This window comes from Pristis pectinata, chromosome 11, assembly GCF_009764475.1.
Source record: "Pristis pectinata isolate sPriPec2 chromosome 11, sPriPec2.1.pri, whole genome shotgun sequence".
NCBI lineage: Eukaryota > Metazoa > Chordata > Chondrichthyes > Rhinopristiformes > Pristidae > Pristis > Pristis pectinata.
This window is the reverse complement of record NC_067415.1, coordinates 44,093,428-44,111,486: the sequence shown is the minus strand read 5'-3', so window position 1 is coordinate 44,111,486 and position 18,059 is coordinate 44,093,428. Positions and strand designations below refer to the sequence as shown.

The window sequence follows — 18,059 nt, the reverse complement described above, 5'->3', positions numbered from 1 at the left end:
GACTACAACGTATATCCTGTTCTTCCTGTATAAAATGTAGTAACTTTTAAATCAATATTTAAAGAGCATTCTCTTATACTGGCTGTTTTGAGCCTGGGGATTTCTTGCAATAAAATGTTTCTGATTTCTCATAAAATTGCATTTTGTTCACAGGGACTGCTTCAGTGACAGTAGCTGGCATACTGGCTGCACTGAGAATTACCAAGAACAAACTTTCTGATCATACATTTGTCTTCCAAGGAGCTGGGGAGGTTGTATTACTTCTATTCTTAATCTCTCTTTCATCGCCCTTTGCCTTCCTATATTCTGATGTTAATCTGCTGGTTATACCTTGACCTGCTGTAAGGTTGCATGTCGGATTTGCATCTCTTCCAGGATTTATAATATCATAGTCATACAGCACAGAAACAGGCCCTTTTGGCCCACACTGTTTCACGCTGACCATCAAGTACCCGCCTATATCGATCCTATTTACCAGCACTCCGTTTGTAGCCTTCTATGCCTTGGCAAATCGAGTGGTTGCCTAGATATTTAAATATTGTGACAGTCTCTGCCTCCACCATCTTCTCAAGCAGTGTGTTCCAAACACCAGCCACCTCCCTTTAGATCCCCTCTAAACCTCTTGCTTCCTACCTTAAATCTACGCCCTCTGTTTATAGACGCTTCTGGTATGGTGAAAATTTTACTACTGTCTACCCTTCATAATTTTGTATGTCTGTCAGGCCCCACCCTTAACCCCTGCTTCAAGGAAAACAAACCCAGCCTATCCTGTCTCTCCTCATAACAGAGACACTCCATCCTTTGCAATATCTTGGTGAGTCTCCTCTGTACCCTCTCTAGAGCAAACACATCCTTTTTACACTGGAGGTGAAAAACGACTGCACACAGTATTACAGATGTAGCCATGCCAATGTTTTGTAAAGCTGTACCATAGCTTCCCCGCTCTTATATTCTGTGTCCTAGCTGATGATAGCTAGCATCCCAGGTGCCTTCTTTACCACCCTATTTACCAATGTTGCTACCTTTAGGCCTTCAGGGAGGTTTGGACTTGTACACCAAGGACCCTCTGTTCCTCAGTACTCCCTGGGGTCCCACTATTCACTGTGCATGTCCCACCAGTATTTCATCTCCCAAAATGCATCACATAGCACTTTGTAAATGGTATTATTGGGAAATTTGTTTTAATATATCAGAAATTCCTTTACTACCATGTAAAAATTCTAATGTGCCCAAAGTCAGTTTTGAAAATGTCTCATTGGCCTGTAATCAGTACATTAGTGTGTGCAGAAGTTGTTGATTTAGTTAATCGATCTATTATGAGTAGTCCATTGTTCTAGTCCTATCATTTGAAAGTAAACTTTTAATAGTAAAATAGTAATCTTAATTTGGCAATAGTTCTGAAATGCTCATCACTAACTATGACTTTGTTGCTGTATCACAGGCAGCCATGGGAATTGCACAGCTCATCCTAATGGCAATGGAAAAAGATGGAACCCCAAGTCAAGAAGCTCTAAAAAAGATTTGGATGGTGGACTCAAAGGGCCTTATTGTTAAGGTAGTAATATTCTTCTTGTTACTAAAAAAAAAATTTAAATATTAAAGATAATTTTGTTGTTAAGAATGAGGAAAACCATACAACAAAAATATCACTGTTTAAACAAGCAAATATTTGAACTGTTCACAGAATAAAACTGGTTCCAGCAATAAGTCACAGTTCCAGTTAGCTGTTTGAGTCCTCAATTTCCAACCCCCCCCCCCCCCCCCCCCCCCCAATCCATTGTCATGGATGACAATGTCCCTGGCAAGTGCAGTACTACTTTAGCCATCCCTATTTCCTCCAAAGGGGTGTGTGTGTGTCAAAGGTACTCTCCTGTGCTACTGGGTAGGAAGATCCATAGATGAAGGATCAGTCATTTATTCCCAAACCTGGATACTGACTTCAAAGGAAACAAGTAGCTGTTAAATGTGTCATGTATTTGCTGGGTATTAGTGGTTTCAGGTTGGAGGAACTGTCAAAGAAGCTTTGGCAAATTGCTTGTTTCATTGATGAAGTGTGTTTAAGATGATAGTTGTGCTAGCAGTCATGAGGCTGCTTATTCCAGATGATGCCATAGTATGTGAACACTATTGAAAATGCACTCAGCCAGATTAGAAGAGACTATTCCATTCCCAGAATCAGATTTATTATCACTGATTTGTATGAAGTGAAATTTGTTGTTTTGTGGCAGCAGTAGTGCAAAGACATAAAAATTACTATACTTTATTTTTGCACTATTTGTTTTTGTAAAGGAATAACGATCCTGATTTGTGGATAGAAAGGATTTTGGGAGCAAGGAAGTGAATCAGTTATCATAGAATATTCACTGTCTGACCTTTCGTGGCTGCAATATCTGTGTGACTGGTTTAGTTGTTTCTGTTCAGTGAAGATGCTCGAGTTGCTCATATGTGAGAGACAGCAAGTGCAATGCTGACAGATGGAGTCATTTTGACTTCCTGTCACTTTGATGGCATGAATGTTACTAGTCCAACGAAAATGTTTAAGATTGCTGCATTAACCCACAAACTGCTTCAATGACTGAGGAGCCGCAAATAGGATTGAACACTGGGTGTCTGCAATGTGATTATCAGATGACTTTTCCACAAGTCTCTGCATGACGCAATGGTTCTATCACTATCATCATTAAAAGATGCATTTGTGACAGTAGATCTTGATGATGATTTGAATAGGTTTGTTCTTTGGGTGAGGGAAATAACACATCTGCAAGTCCATTTAAAAATCTACATCCTTCAGAACTTAGTCAATCCAATGCTGCTGGTCCTCTGTTTGAGATGGACATTGAAATCCCTACACAGATTATGTTTGTTCCTTGGTTAGTCTCAGCACTTCTTCCAAGTGGTTTTCAACATGGAGCAGAACTAATTCATAGCTGATGGAGGGTAGATGGGATAACCGGCAAGAAATGTCATTGAATATGTTTGACCTGGTGTCAAGGGCTCCTGTTGGTGCGGAGGCATCTGTTCCCCCTCCTTGTGCACTTGGACAGAATGTGCACTTGGACAGAATGTGCCCTAGGACAGTAATAGTTTGATGCCTTTCTGGATGACTGTTGGTGCTAGTATGACCACTTGCCCAATTTTGGCACAGGTCCCAAGATGTTAGGAAATCTTTGAAGAGTCAGAATCATAAATTATATTATAGTATGAGTATGTATTTGATTTCAGTGCTCTTATTGACCAATTAGTTTTTTTGATGAGACTAAAATACAAATGACATTAACGTGCTTTTTTCCCTCCCAGTAACTGGTCAATCTGTAGAATTGACAATATCATCCACCTTAATATGTACAATCTTTTACATTATCCATATGTATCCTATTCTTCAGCTTTTCTATCTGTTCTGTCTTTTAATTTTTCTCTCTGCTTCTCTTTGTCATTATCTCCTCTTCATCTTTTTGTAATTGGTCTTCCTACCCTTTCTTCCAATTTTCATGCTGTTCCTTTGCAACTAACTCAGACCAAAGTCTACACTGCTCCACAAACAATCTTTCCCATCCCACCCTCTACATAATCTGCTCTCCCCCATCACTATCATAACCTCTTTTTGTGTGAATAATGACCTGACCTCTTCATCCTATCCTTTGCCTGTGGAATTTATTGGGCTACACACAGAACATGAATAATAATCTGCCTTATTGTGTCCTCGTGCAGGGAAGAAGCCATCTGACCCATGAAAAGCAGATGTTTGCTCAGGATCATCCGCCAATAAAAAGTCTGGCTGAAGTTGTTCAGAAAATTAAACCAAGTGCTTTAATAGGTACATTTAAAAGATCAATTAATATTTGGTTCACTTCATGCTTAAATGTCAGAGTTCAGTAACAGACTACCTTAAATTAAAAAGCAGGTTTCCAAATTTTGGGAAACCATCTTGAACAATAATGTCTAGACTTCATGTTTTTAAACAAAAGAACTTACTAAATCTTAAGTTAATTCACATGATTACATAGGTTTTTCAGAGTCCTAGTTCATTCAGCTATTCCTGTTTTTAAAAAAAATCAGAACTGGGCCTAATTATGTACATCAAAATGTGTGTATGGTTTTAATCATAGTCACATATGCTAGTAAGATTTTTTTCTTGTAACTTTCATTGTTGGTTAAATTGGTGACATATTTGTATTAACTGCAGAAGTTCGTTTGAATGTTTTTTTTAAAGTATGCTAGGAATAACAAGGCAAATTATTTTCTAACACTTTTATTGAATTAATTTTTAAAGGAATTTGTTTAAATTATGATTTCTGAGGTCCTGGTCAAGGGAGCTTGTGCAGGTCATTTACCATTATGAAGCAGCTGGATTATCACACAAACTTAAAGCTTTGTCATCACTCAGTTGACAGATGTTTGTTATACTTCGGTAACACCTGCTGGTGTCACCTGTGACATCAACATCCGCTGTGGAATTATTCAAAAGTCTTCACAAATGTAGCTCATTAAAGAACTACATTCTTTAAAAATACAAGCAATACATTTAGTATTTTAATGCTGCAGGGCTCAAAACTCAATAAACTTTCAGTGAGACTGTGTGCAAATGACCCTAATCCACAAATTTATTGCCAAAGAACACACTATACAAACAGACCACAGGAGCTCTGCTAGATTATTACCAGTCCTGATGATTCCTTTTGAGAGCAATGTCATTGAAGTAAAGGGTGCCATTCATTTACTTTTTTGGTCGAATGCTGTTTTTCCAGTCAGCTGACTTTTTATTTAAAAAAGACTTGAGGTAAAAATCTATCTAATTTATGTGAGTATTTTCCAGTATTCTTCATTTCATCCAATTACCCGTGCCACTGGTTTTAGTCAAAACTAGAATCTACCTAGGTTGACACACTTTCCCTCCCTTCGTTCCTCATCCTGCCATTCACTCCCATCCTTTGAACAGGATCTGCAGTAGGAAAATTAGAAAGAAATATTACATTGAGATCTTCAGCATTTAGACTCCGTTGATTCCATATTGACAGCTACTGGGACAGGGGTATTAAATTGGGATAATGCATGTCTTTGTTAAATCTTGTTTGTATCTTTAGCTGGGTTCTAAAAAGAACCCATGTCTGATTCTGATCCCAGAATTTGGCCTATATTTTATCCAACAATGAGAGAGAGACAAGGCAGTTCCAGTTATGCAGAGGAATTGTATGCAAAGGAGCTGAAATTGGTAGAACCGACATTATAATATTCCAATACCCTCAGAATTATTAAACTTTGATATAATGCATTTAACCATCTAGGGCAGTTCATCTCAGAGGAGGAATAAGCTGAGAAGCTGCATAGTTGTGCTTTGAGATTTTTTAAAAAATTAAATGACTGAAATTGACAAGTACCTTTTTACGTTCAGATTCCAATGAATAACATTATTGAGGTTGGTATTCAGGGGAAGCTACGCGTCCCACAGCTCCAAGTTGCTTCAGATAAATAGCCCGAAACCCCAGAATTTTCACAATTTGGTCTTTGCAGCCAGAAGAAATAGCAGTCAAAAAGGGAACATTTGCTCCACTTTCTCCACTCAGTCCCCTCTGTGCTTCGTCTGCTGTGTAGCTGACTGGGAGGGTATTTGAGTTTCCACCAGTGGCAATGAACAAAGTGGTTGCGCTGACTTGTCCATTAAAATGTGATTCCAGTACGGTCACACTGGATGTTAGGCATATTCATAGTATAATTGCTAAATTGTACCCCAAAGAATTTCATGATCATGCATTCAGCAAACTTAAAGAACACAGTGAGGCACTTTGAACTATATAACGATACATAACTTTATTCTCATGGGGCAGAGTTACAGGGAAATAAGTGGGAGAATGGGATTGCTGTGAGAGCCAGCATAGACTTGATGGGCTGAATGGCTTCTTGTGTTGTAAGGAAGATGGGGAAATTAGCAAAAGTTCAGATTGTGCCCAGGCCTCGTACTTAAAGCTTTACTAACATAGAATTTGATTAGTACATAGGAAGAAGCACCTAAATCTTGACAAATCAAACAACCCGTCTCGTTTGCATATGTCCGGGCCTTAAAATGGGCAGGGAGCCATTTTCTGTTTTATCTCTTACTTTGATTCTGTGATACAAAAACAAAGAATCAATGTGATACTATTTCAGCGGAAACAAACTGAAATCGTTTTTTTTTAATGGCATGCATCCTATTTAGTCATAATTTCATAAGTTATGAAGTTCTGCACTTGATTAACAATTACATTTATAAACAAAAAGGAAGGCTCTAAATCTCTTATCTCCTTATTGGGAGACAAAATGCCATTTGGTCTCGTGTCTCTGCTCCTGGAAAGGTGCCAGATATATTTTGTTTAATTGTGATTTTGCTGTGAGATACTAAAGCCTTAGAAACTGGATTAGAACAAAAAATACAGCAGGTTTTTCTGCACGTGTAGTGCATAAGACAGGATTTTGGGCATCTTTTGTATCATTTGCACATTTTTCCCTGTTTTGAGTCTTGCACATTGAGAAATTGGAAATTGTCATGAAACACCTTAATGCCAGTCTCACTAATCATATTTTGTTTGTTTGATATTATCATGTCCTTTAATTGCTTACCAACAGAAATTTCAGTCAATATGTTCTGACTTGCAACATTTGTAATTACTTCAGTTCAACAAAAAGTACCTCACTCTGAAAGCAGTGATTTACAGCATCCTTCCCAGGATGTGTTTAAAAATTATTCACTATAAATGTATTTACACAAAACCTGATTGCCCATAGGCCCTATACAGATTGAGGGATATGTGAGCAGCTAACAATAGGGACATGGGACCACCTGCAACCTCAGGGCTGATTGACCTACTCCATGCTCAGGGGAGGTGTCTTCTCATACCATTAGTCTCTCCTCCCATCATACATTTCACCCCTATTTTATGCATTTTCTTTCCCCTCTAGCCTTTGATCTCAGCTTCAATGGCAGCCTCAGGCCACCTTGGGGAGATGACTTGCACACTGCTGACCCATTTCCCATAGGTCAGCACATAATGCCATTCCCGCTGCCTTCCTATCAAATGGCAGTGTGTGAATCGTGCAGGTCAGGTTTTAACACACTTGAAAGGGAGGAAATCATGGTAAAAATATTGTAATGTCTTTTTTCTTTGGTGATTTCTGATTTGACTTTAGTAGTGCATGTAGAATCCATTTGGCCCATTAAATACTGGGGGAACTCCAGTTCCTTGGATCAATATGTGTGTTCATTTCTACAAATGCTTTAATACCAGAATAATTGAAGCTAAATAACTGCTATTAATTTGTATTTTCCCAGGAGTAGCAGCCATTGGAGGAGCATTTACGGAGCAGATAATAAAGGACATGGCTTCATTCAATAAACATCCAATTATTTTTGCATTAAGTAATCCTACTAGCAAGTCAGAGTGCACAGCAGAGCAATGCTATCGACTGACAGATGTAAGAATCTACCTTGTATTTGCTCAAGTTCTCAATAATTTTAAATAAAGCAATTGATGAGAAACATTATTTGTGGGGTACATTAAATTTGGATTATTTCCAAATGATGTATCCCAGATTAAAAGTTAGAGATCTATTTAGAATACTTTAAACAATATAATTTTATAGTCTGTCCAGTCTTCATCTCCATTGTTGCCAGTCCTACTTGTTGCAAAAGGATGAACACTGAATAAAAAAACTAATTTGTTGCACACTCAGATTATGCAGAGTTTAATTTGATGAAATGCAGTTTCTTAAACCTGACTCTCTAGCCATTTGTACCTAGCCTTGTGTTTTTTACTTTAAAGTAACAACAGGTGGTTTAATCAGGGTAGGGAGGATATTTTTTTTCAGATCCTGAGATTACATATGGTCTATGATTGATGTTCTGTTTTGATAACTGTACATAGTGTGTGTAAATAATTGACAAAGTATTTGACAATACAACATGGTTGCACACTTTTTGATATGCTAATTATCAGTAATTAATGAGTTTAATCTATTTGCAGGGCCGTGGAATATTTGCTAGTGGCAGTCCATTTGATCCTGTAACCCTTGCTGATGGCCGTACCTTTGTCCCAGGTCAGGGAAACAATGCCTATGTTTTCCCTGGAGTTGCACTTGGAGCTATTGCATGTGGGGTGAGGCATATAGACGATGAAATCTTCCTAATTTCAGCTGAGGTTTGTATCAATGGGTTCTCAGTTTGTTAACTCACAGCTCCATGTTTAATATTCAAGTCTATAAGCATAGGTGTTCCTTTGCAAGTACAGATATGTAGCTGTAAACTAAAAGGCCATAAGCTTAGAAATTCAGTTGTGTAGTTTTTTCCCAGTGCTATGCATATGAGAATCATTTATTTTTGGAGTTTCTGCAACATTTCTGCCTCAAATCACTTAACTCTAGATATTCATTTGGACACTTCCAGTCACCAATCATACTTGTGCCTTTTCACATCAGCCATTCCTTTGGAACATTGTTGACAAAATTAACTCACGTTTCAGAAGTAACACCCTAGAAAACGTGGATCACTTTCCACATCTTGGCTTTTGCCTCTCAGCAAACAGACATCAAAGATAAAATTCACCATCACCTCCAGTGTGGCAGTATAGTCTTCAACTCACTGAGGAAAAGGACAATTGAAGACTAAGACCTGGCATTAAGTTAATTGTCACCAATGCAGTCTCTGCAAAATCCTCCGAATTGATTGCACATTTCAGACCACTCACCCACCCACCCCAACAGGCACTAGAGCCTGCGATCCATAATGTGCTTTGTAATGTACTTCTACCAAAATCCAATTTTACTACTTGTTACATGGGCTCACTCAATAGATTCACTGCATAAAAATAGGCGAAGGCAACAGACAAGTAAAACTTTTGAAAAGGACTGTAATTACATTTAACAAAAGAATGGCGAGTGAACAGGTGATTTAAAAAAAACCAAGGTGACAGATGAATTAGTGATGCCCAGGCAGAATTTCTGTGCTGTGTAATTACAGTTGCGCTGATTTGAGGCTTTTTCTTACTCAGGTTATTGCTGAAATAGTGACAGAAGAGCATCTTGCAGAAGGACGTTTGTACCCTCCACTGAACACCATAAGAGATGTTTCATTCAAGATTGCTACAAAGGTATGGAAATATTTTAATCAGATAAAGAAATTAAATTCTGCATATGCAAAGAGCTATTGTATGGGAGAGCAGGAGAACTAAAATGTGCCCGAGATTTAGGAACAAACAATCCTGGATTGTTTATTTTCTACTTTGTTCCTCTATTTCAAGCATTTGATTAAAACTTCCAACTGAATTGCTGTAATTTTGGATCAGATACTGACACAAAACCTAATGAACCAAAACTTGTAATGTAATTCGAAGGAGCAGAGGCTGAAGCTCGGTCATGACCTGTTCCTTGTTCTCAGTGTTGCATTGAGATATCACGAGACACCAAGTAGATGATTGGGAGGAATTCCTTCGTTTATTTTTTTTTTCTGATCTTCTGACTGGCCAAGAGATTTAAAAATCAGGATACGTTAACATAACTAAAGAGTCCTTATATAAAATAATTAAATTCAAATTAATTAATAGCAGAGGAAAAGTTGGACAGGAGGTGTATTATATCTGCAACGTGGTAACTGGTGCAACATCATGGTTCACAGCGGTCATATCTGTGGTAACATTGGCTGTTCGTGAAACCATGGCTTACAGTTGATCAGCTGGAGTCTGAGCTTCAGATACTGTGACGTATCAGGGAGGGGGAGAGTTACCTGGACACTATTCCAGGAGGCTGTTACACCCCTTAGATTAATTATCACAAATTTGATCAGTGGTCAGGGGTGGGCGGTTGTGACTGCAAAAAAAAAAAAAGCAAGTACAGAGATCAAGGGGATAACTTGGAACCTTAGACCTTACTCTTATCAACCAGGTAGGAAGTTCTTGCTCCTTATGTATCAAGGATGGGGTCTGGCAGGATGTGCTAACTGTTTGTGACACCATGGGCAAGGGGGCATTTAATTGGGGGGAGAAATAAGAAATGTAGTCATTTGGGATAGCATAGTTAGGGAACAGACACTGTTCTCTACGGCAGAGAGTCCCAAAGAGTCAAAGTAGAGTTCATTGTCATATACAGAAGCCTGAAGTCCCACACCACCAGGTTCAAGAACAGCTACTTCCCTTCAGCCATTCGGTTCTTGAACCAACCAGCAAAACCCTGATCACCACTACAGTTTAGCAACACTATGACCATTCTGATCACCTTGCACTAAAATTGACTTTTTTTCCTGACAATTTTTGTTCTAATTGTGTTTTTTTTTCTTGTGAATGTTGCCTATGCTATGTGCCTGTGATGGACATTTCTGCTTTGGAGAGGAATTTGGATTGTGAAGGGGAGGATCCAGGTGTCCTAGTCCACATAGGTGCTAAAGACATCGATGGGACTAGGAAAGGGTGTTTTGCTGAGGGATTATTAGCAGCTTTGGGCAAAATTGAAAAGCAGAACCACAAAAGCGCTGATCTCCAGGTTATTACCTGAACCAAGTGCAGATTGGCAGAGGGTAAAGATCGGGAGAAATGAGGTCTGATTTGTGTGGTTTTAGCACAGTTACTGGGGGAAGAGAGAGCTGTTCCATTGGGACAGGCACTTGAACTATGCTGGGGCTTGTGACCTGGTGAATCACACAAGTAGGCACAAATAGGGCCATAGTTCAGGCTTTTAAAATAATTAGAGGGGGTAGAGTTTAAGTGACAGAAGTTTAATTAATCAAAAAGAAATGAGGGAGCAGTGATCGAGGGTAGTGAAATGAAAACCAAAGCAATGACGGGATGAGGCAGAAGATGGAACCTGAATAAGTAACAATTGTGAAAAGATTAAAACTTGTGGCTCTTTATGTGAATGCACATAGCGTTTGTAACAAGGTAGATCAGTTGACACTTAAATAGAAATTAATGAGTTTGATTTCATAGTTATTACCGAGATGTGGTTGTAGAGTGACCATGACTGTGAACTCAGTGTTCCAAGTTGATTTCCTTTTTACCTATTCCTTTGGGACAAAGGAGGTGGGGCAGCTTTGTTAAACAGGGAAGGTCCTGAGTAGTGATGGAGGTGTGACGGATTGTATGTGGAATAAGGAATAGCATGGGTGAGAGTGATATTTGCCCACAAAGTGTTGCTTCACAGTAGGACAATGCATTTGGAAATACCAACGGTGTGTGACAAGGGAAACTGTAGTTTTCATGGTTGATTAGAATATGCATATTGATCGGATAAATCAAACTCAAGGATTCAGTGGAAGGGAAATTTACGCAGTTCGTCAGGGATTGTTTCTCAGAACAAACATTACAAAACTTACCTGGGAATAGGTTTATTTTAGATTTGGTCACATGCAATGAGGTGAAGTTAATGAGAGCTCTTGCAGTTATGGATCCTCTCGGGAGTAGTAATCACAATGTGGAAGAATTCCAGAAGGAGTTTGAGAACCAATACTCAGCCCCAAAACAAATAAGGGAAAGTACAAAAGGTATAAAGGAGGGTTGTCCGGGGTGGGCCAGGAAAATGAACTATGGAAATGAGGAAAACTGACTGATGAAGGGTCTCGACCCAAAACATCAACTGTCCATTTCCCTCCATGGATACTGCCTGACCCACTGAGTTCCTCCTGTATCTCGTGTTGTTCCAGGATCCTGCACCTGAGGGTTTCAAAGGAAATGGCTGCAGAGATATTAAAGCCATTGGTCAAAGTTTTTCTCATGAGTTTTAGGAATGCACCAGTGGAATGGAAAAACAAAGTGACTTCCCTTATACGAGAAGGGAGGGAGACCAAAGGCAGGAAACTTTAGGTCAGTTGGGAAGATGCTGGAGTCTATAATCAAGGAAGAAATAGTTAGTCTTTTAGATGCGCTTAATGCACTCAAACCAAGTCAACATGGCTTGATGAAAGAAAAATCATGTTTGACAAATTTGCTAGAGTTCAAGATAAAAAGGAATTTGAAGATCTAGTGTGTTTGGATTTCCAGAAGGCATATAATGTGTGACATAAAAAGGCTAGTGCATAATATAAAAGCTCACTGTATTGGGGAATTAATATTTCAGAAGCTAAATGTTGGATAAAACAATCCCTGTTTGCTTAACATACTCAACAGACTTTAAAAAGTATCTGAGCAGCATGCAACTCAGATCTCCCACTACCACCGGTGTATCCCTGTAGATAGGGAGAAAATAGTGCGACTAATGCAACGTTCTACTGAGACTTTCCCAGAGTGATCAGTGTGAATATTTGAGCTCCATTTCATACTTGGTGGTAGAAACATGCAGCACACAGTTAGTGACATCATCAGGTGCACGGTTAACTATGAATTTGCTTTATCTAATTTTGTAGTTGGCATGATTTCACCTGACAATGTTGTTTTACTCCAGATATTAAGTATTGAACAGCCTTAAAAAAAAACTCTATACTATTGATTCTTTGTATTTTATATATCAATGAGCCAAAGTTTGTGTTGAAATATTTCACTGCATGCACGTTAGGTTGATGAGAAGATGTCTTTGGGTTTTCTTATGTGAAGGATGCAAATTCTAAGATCACCTTGGTAATTTTCCCAGTTGCAGCAGAAATGGTTACTTCTGCTCTGATGATTTCTTGTTCAGGAGAGAGTTTGCATTTTAGTGATTTAATCATATGATGGTTTAACTTTGCCTTCTAACAATGTGTAACTGGATATTTAGGCTGCTGTTTTACCATACTTCACCCTGTATTCACTTCCCTAGCCTTTCATTAGAGAGATGGAGAAAGTTTGGTGACCTGAGGTGTTATTTTATGAACAGGAAGTTTTATTTTGTGATGACTGTGATTTAAGTAACCCCGTCCTTATTGTGGCATTGCCTTTCTTTCCAAGCAACTGACCTCCTGCATGTTGGTTTAAGTCTTTGGCTTATGTCTGCTGTCTTGCATGACTTTTTCCTTCTGCATTCAGGAAGTGGGTAACAGTGGAGGGGAGAGGCAAGGGGAGGTGGTGGTAACTGGGGACAGAAGTGCCTATCCTACTCAAGCATGTCAACCAAACTGATCAACCCTTTCCCAAAAGTTTCTTCAGCTTCATACTTGCATGAATGGAATGACCTGCATCATTATAGGTATGGATATTTTATTGAGCATATTGTAAAGCAGTAGCAAGCATCTTAATGGCCCCAGTGGTTTGAAAATCTCTAAATTGAAACACTTGAATTCCCATCAGAGTTTGATACTGTAGCCAGTGTCTTTTTCACCATGTGTGAAATCACCATTTTAAAAACACATCTGCAAACCTTTAGCATGAAACAAACGTCAAATTTTGTGACACCAGTTTGGCTGCCTGAAATATTCTCTTTTTTTCCCTTGTAGATCATGGATTACGCCTATAAAAATAACCTTGCTGCCTGGTACCCCGAGCCAGAGGACAAAGAAGCATTTGTTCGTGCTCAAATGTACAGCCCTAATTACGATTCCTTTGTATTTGATAACTATGAATGGCCTAAAGATGCAATGAAAATCCAGGAAGTGTAATTACTTGTGCTGTTTAAGTCACCTCTAATCTGTTAAGATGTTGGAAGGCCTCTCTCAAGTTATTGGTTCAAATATCTCTTATCAAAGCCTGGTAACTCTAAGCACATCCAAATATGCTTTCTTTGGGTAGTGACTATTATATTGCTTTCTTAAAACAATTCTTGTTCAAATCAATCTGTTCTCATTAGTTTCAAAGCAACAAATACTACTCCTCATGAACAGGTGCACAGCAATAATCTTGAGTTTATTGCACTTTTCTTACCATTTATCTTGCAGGAATTCTACAGCATTTCATTTTTTAATCAATTTTGACTTTAACCATACTTTGTTTGCCATTTGAACAGATTTTTCCACTGCATTACAATTATGGAGATCAAAACACAGGCCTTGAAAAGGCATTTAATTGCCTAGAAGTTATGGGTTCACTGAACTGCACGGTCTGACAAAGCCATATAGCTATGGTGTTAAAAGCACTTTTGCACAAGAAGTTGGCTAACATCCTTTTCTGAAGATGATTAATGACCCTCATATTTATGATACTATTTTGGTTTGGGTTACAGGGTTTTCTTAAGGCAACTTGTCTAGAACAAGAGTCCAGTTAGTTGTCCATGAATGCTGGTCTCAAAAATGGAAATAATGGAAATCAAAATTCTGCCTGTATTTATTTAAAAAAAATGGAATCATGTAGAGGAAAATTGGGTAAAAGTAGCAGACACTGTATCAAATCAAGTTAGTTTGGATGACCCAAAGTCAACCAACTGTGGTAGATTAATGATTCCCTTGTAAAAATGTTTTGGGACAGGATCAACTCAGTTCACAGTTGGTATTAGCTTTTAAACTGACAAATTTTCATCATGCCATGAGGATATCTTAAATGGAAAAATTCTAACATGCATGAATACAACAGGAATCATCCTTAGAAATAGAGTCCAAAAGAATGTGGAAGGAAACTTCAATGTCCAGTTCTGTGCAGCATCTAACCTGATGGTGCAAGCTGTTGATTTCTCCAAAAATGAGTAAATATGTTCCTTTTCCCAGTGCTGAACTCCTACATACACCCTGATGAAATGAAAATCTTAAAATGCAAATGTGTGTTTAGCCACCTTCTGTTGAGGAATAGCTACTGCCCATTTCTGCTTGTAGTACTCACCTGCTCCAATCCATGTATTACCTGTGGATGGTGGCTGAAATTCCAGTATGCCAAAAGATGTTATATTTTCTGCATGGTAAATTTTAATTTGAAGTCTTGCCTTGTTAATCATACACTTACCACCTTTAAGACATACCTGCTCAGATAGAAGACATTGTACTGATGAAGGTTTAAAAAAAAGTAAGTTGGGAAACTATTGAGGATGTACTTTGTAAGATTTTTAAAAAATGCTTAATAAACAAAGGTCTGTGGATCCAATGCTGTTCTATAATATTGTTGACTATAACATGCAGCCATTACTTTGGAGTCACAACAATCTGAAAGGGCTCGACTGCTGGAGTTGTACAGCACAAAAACAGGCCCTTCAGCCCACTGTGTCCATGCTGATTTTTTTTTAAATCTAGCTACACAAATCCTTTTTACCCACATTAGGACCATATTCTTTTATGCTTTGCCTATTTAACAGTCAGTCTAAATGCCTCTTAAACATAGTAATTATATCTGATTCTACCACCTCCTCTGGCAGCCGGTTCCAGATATCAACCACATTTTTAAAAAAAAAGTCTCTCTCAGATACCCTTTAAAACCCCTAACTATCACTTTAAAACTATGTCCTCTTGTTTTTGATAACCCTGCTGTGGGAAAGGTTTTTGGCCAACTACCCTGTCTGTACTTCTCAATCTTTCATACTTCTTTCAGGTCACCCCTCAGCCTCCTTCGTTTCAGGGAAAACAAACCCACCCTATCCAATCTCTCCCCAGAACAAGACTCCTGCAATCCAGGCAACACCCTAGTGAATCTCTCCAGAATAATTGCATCCATCCAATAGTGTGGTGATCAGAACTATACACACAATGCTCCAAGTACAGTCTAACCAATGTTTTGTAAAGTTACCACACCCTAACTTTTCTATTCTTTGCCTGGCCTATGAAGGCAAGCATGTTATATGCCTTTTGCACCCTATCTATCAGCATTGCCACTTTCAGGGAACTATGGACTTGAGCCCCAAGGTCCCCCTGTTCACTGACATTCCTTAGTGTCCCATTGTTTATGTCCTACCCCATTTGACTTCCCTAAATGCATTACTTCGCACTTGTTGGAACTAAATTCCATATGCCAATGCTCTGCCCAACTTTCCATCTGATCCATATCCTGCTGTAGCCCTAGACGACCTTCCTTACTATTCACAACACCAACTTGCTAATCACACCTCTTAGATTCACATCCAAGTTATTAATTTCCTGTCGCTGTCTGTAAGCAGTTTGTACGTTCTCCCGTGTCTGCGTGGGTTTCCTCCAGGTGCTCCGGTTTCCTCCCACATTGCAAAGACATACAGGTAGGTTAATTTGGGTTTAAAATGGGCGGTGTGGACTCGTTGGGCCGGAAGGGCCTGTTACCACGCTGTAAATAAAAAAAAATTAAAATATATATTATCATGTACCAATCCCTGTGGTCACAGTATCAACAAAAGTCACCCAATTACAACTGCATGAAACAAACTCAATACAAATTTGTTCCTGATTACATTAAATTCTTGTTATTTAAAGGGGCATTTGGCTGACCCTGAACAGTTTCATAGCTAACTCCAGTTTGTAGTTGAGGAAAACTTAGTGTTGAACCAGTAATGTCACTACACATGGAGTAAGGAAGAAACCAGGGGAGTTCACCAAAAGACCATCCAAGACAACTACCGGAACTACCCTCCCATCAATGGATTACTTCTGTAATCCCAGAGTTCCTGTGGGAGACATCTTCAGAGGAAGTGTATTTTAGGGAGCCTTGTGATTTCCAATAATGAGAAACAGGATATGCTACCAACAGGTGTGACTCCTTGGAAATCACAACTTCACCAGATTACATTTAATAATCTCAAACCCCTCTTATTCCTTACTTTCAGCCAAACAACTCATCAACATTTAGGCTTAGGGTTGGCCTGGCAGCAAATACTCCTATGTACATCCCTCCTTATGACAGGAACAGTGACTTGCACCAGGGAGCAGCTTGATGCTGCTTTCAATGGGTACAGTTCTACAGAAGAGACACTGCATATGAGCAGCTAGCTGTTCTGAAGAAACAGATAGTTCATGTTAAGATGATTTCTCTCCTGAATAAGAGAAAGTGGCAAGCTTGAGCAGATGACTCACACACAAGAGCAGAGATCTGGAACATGTGAATGTCTCTCATCTACAGGAACACAGATTCCCTGCACAGACCTGTTTATTGTGAGCAGAGTCTTGCTCATTGTTGTGCAGAAAGGTTCTCTGTAAGTCATCAGGGATATCGGTTCAGACCCCAAGAAAGATGACAGCCTTCCAGCAGCCAGACTTCCGCCACTGCAAAACCATCTACAAGGTTGCCAAGCAAGGAAGATTTGAGGGTTTGTAACTTTAGATCCAAATATCACGATATTCCATTAATGTATTACTTGATGTTTTGGGAATTATTCTCACGATACTGGCAACATTCAAATGCATTCTCGTTTAGAATAAATAACATACTTCAGTATATAAGAGCGAAGCCACGTGGTTGCAATGGTCCAGGTGAAATCAGTGGCATAAATTCCTTCCATCAACAATTGGCTCTTTCATTGCTTTTGACCATTCCATTAACAGTTGTTTTCACACATCTTATGGATAAAAGTCTTGAGTGAGCCTGTGTCATGTTCACCAACTCCCTGAAAGAACACACCCCTCTCCCAATCCAAGCAGAATTTTCCCTTAGAAGTACAGTACCTTTTCTAGTTTTCATAAATGGCTCATTCAGTAAAACTGGTATATAGTTAAGACACTTGGACCAGAGACCCAAAGGCTCCATTCCTAATCTGGATTAGGTCACCTAATCTGTATGGCAGAAGGAACATTACAATTGATTGAGTGCACTGAACTCTGCTGTTGTGGAAGGAGCTAATCACTGAGTAGTTAACATTAGTGTTTAGTTTTGAGTATTATTTAATCACAGTTGGGACAAGATTCTTAATTTACGAAGATAATATCTAAATAAAATCTACCTCCATGTTTTCAAAAGTTCCATTTCCCATTCACCCAACTCTAAACAACCCAGCAATGAGAATGGGTAGATTGCCTGAAAACTGGATGAGCCTAACTTTCACATACAAATATGACCACATCCAAATTTTAATCACATTGCATAAAACACGAGGCTGGCAATTTTTGCAGAGGTAGTTCTAAATGGGAATTGAGCAAAATAATTAAGGACGAGACTTAGCTGTTTCACACTTTATTCTCCCCACTATCATGAATGATCCTGCCAATTTCCTTTCAGATAGTTTACTGGACGACAACAAAGCTGTGCTCACACCACATGTGCATGACATGCAGATTGTCAGCTACGAGCTACCCACATTGTGACTGCAGTGCAGCAGGCTACAAGCAA

General features: G+C 38.9%; 1 protein-coding gene across 1 annotated transcript in view; it reads left to right on the top strand.

Moving 5' to 3' along the window:
- Positions 1 to 14,924, top strand: part of LOC127575821 (NADP-dependent malic enzyme-like) — a 107,235-nt gene extending 92,311 nt beyond the window's left edge. Inside the window, exons 8-14 of the mRNA XM_052025957.1 lie at positions 154 to 251; positions 1,442 to 1,555; positions 3,709 to 3,814; positions 7,301 to 7,443; positions 7,992 to 8,165; positions 9,015 to 9,113; positions 13,355 to 14,924. Of these exons, the coding sequence (XP_051881917.1) occupies positions 154 to 251; positions 1,442 to 1,555; positions 3,709 to 3,814; positions 7,301 to 7,443; positions 7,992 to 8,165; positions 9,015 to 9,113; positions 13,355 to 13,516 (896 nt within the window). The 3' untranslated portion in view covers positions 13,517 to 14,924. The remainder of the gene's footprint in view (positions 1 to 153; positions 252 to 1,441; positions 1,556 to 3,708; positions 3,815 to 7,300; positions 7,444 to 7,991; positions 8,166 to 9,014; positions 9,114 to 13,354) is intronic.
- Positions 14,925 to 18,059: the final 3,135 nt, after the last annotated feature.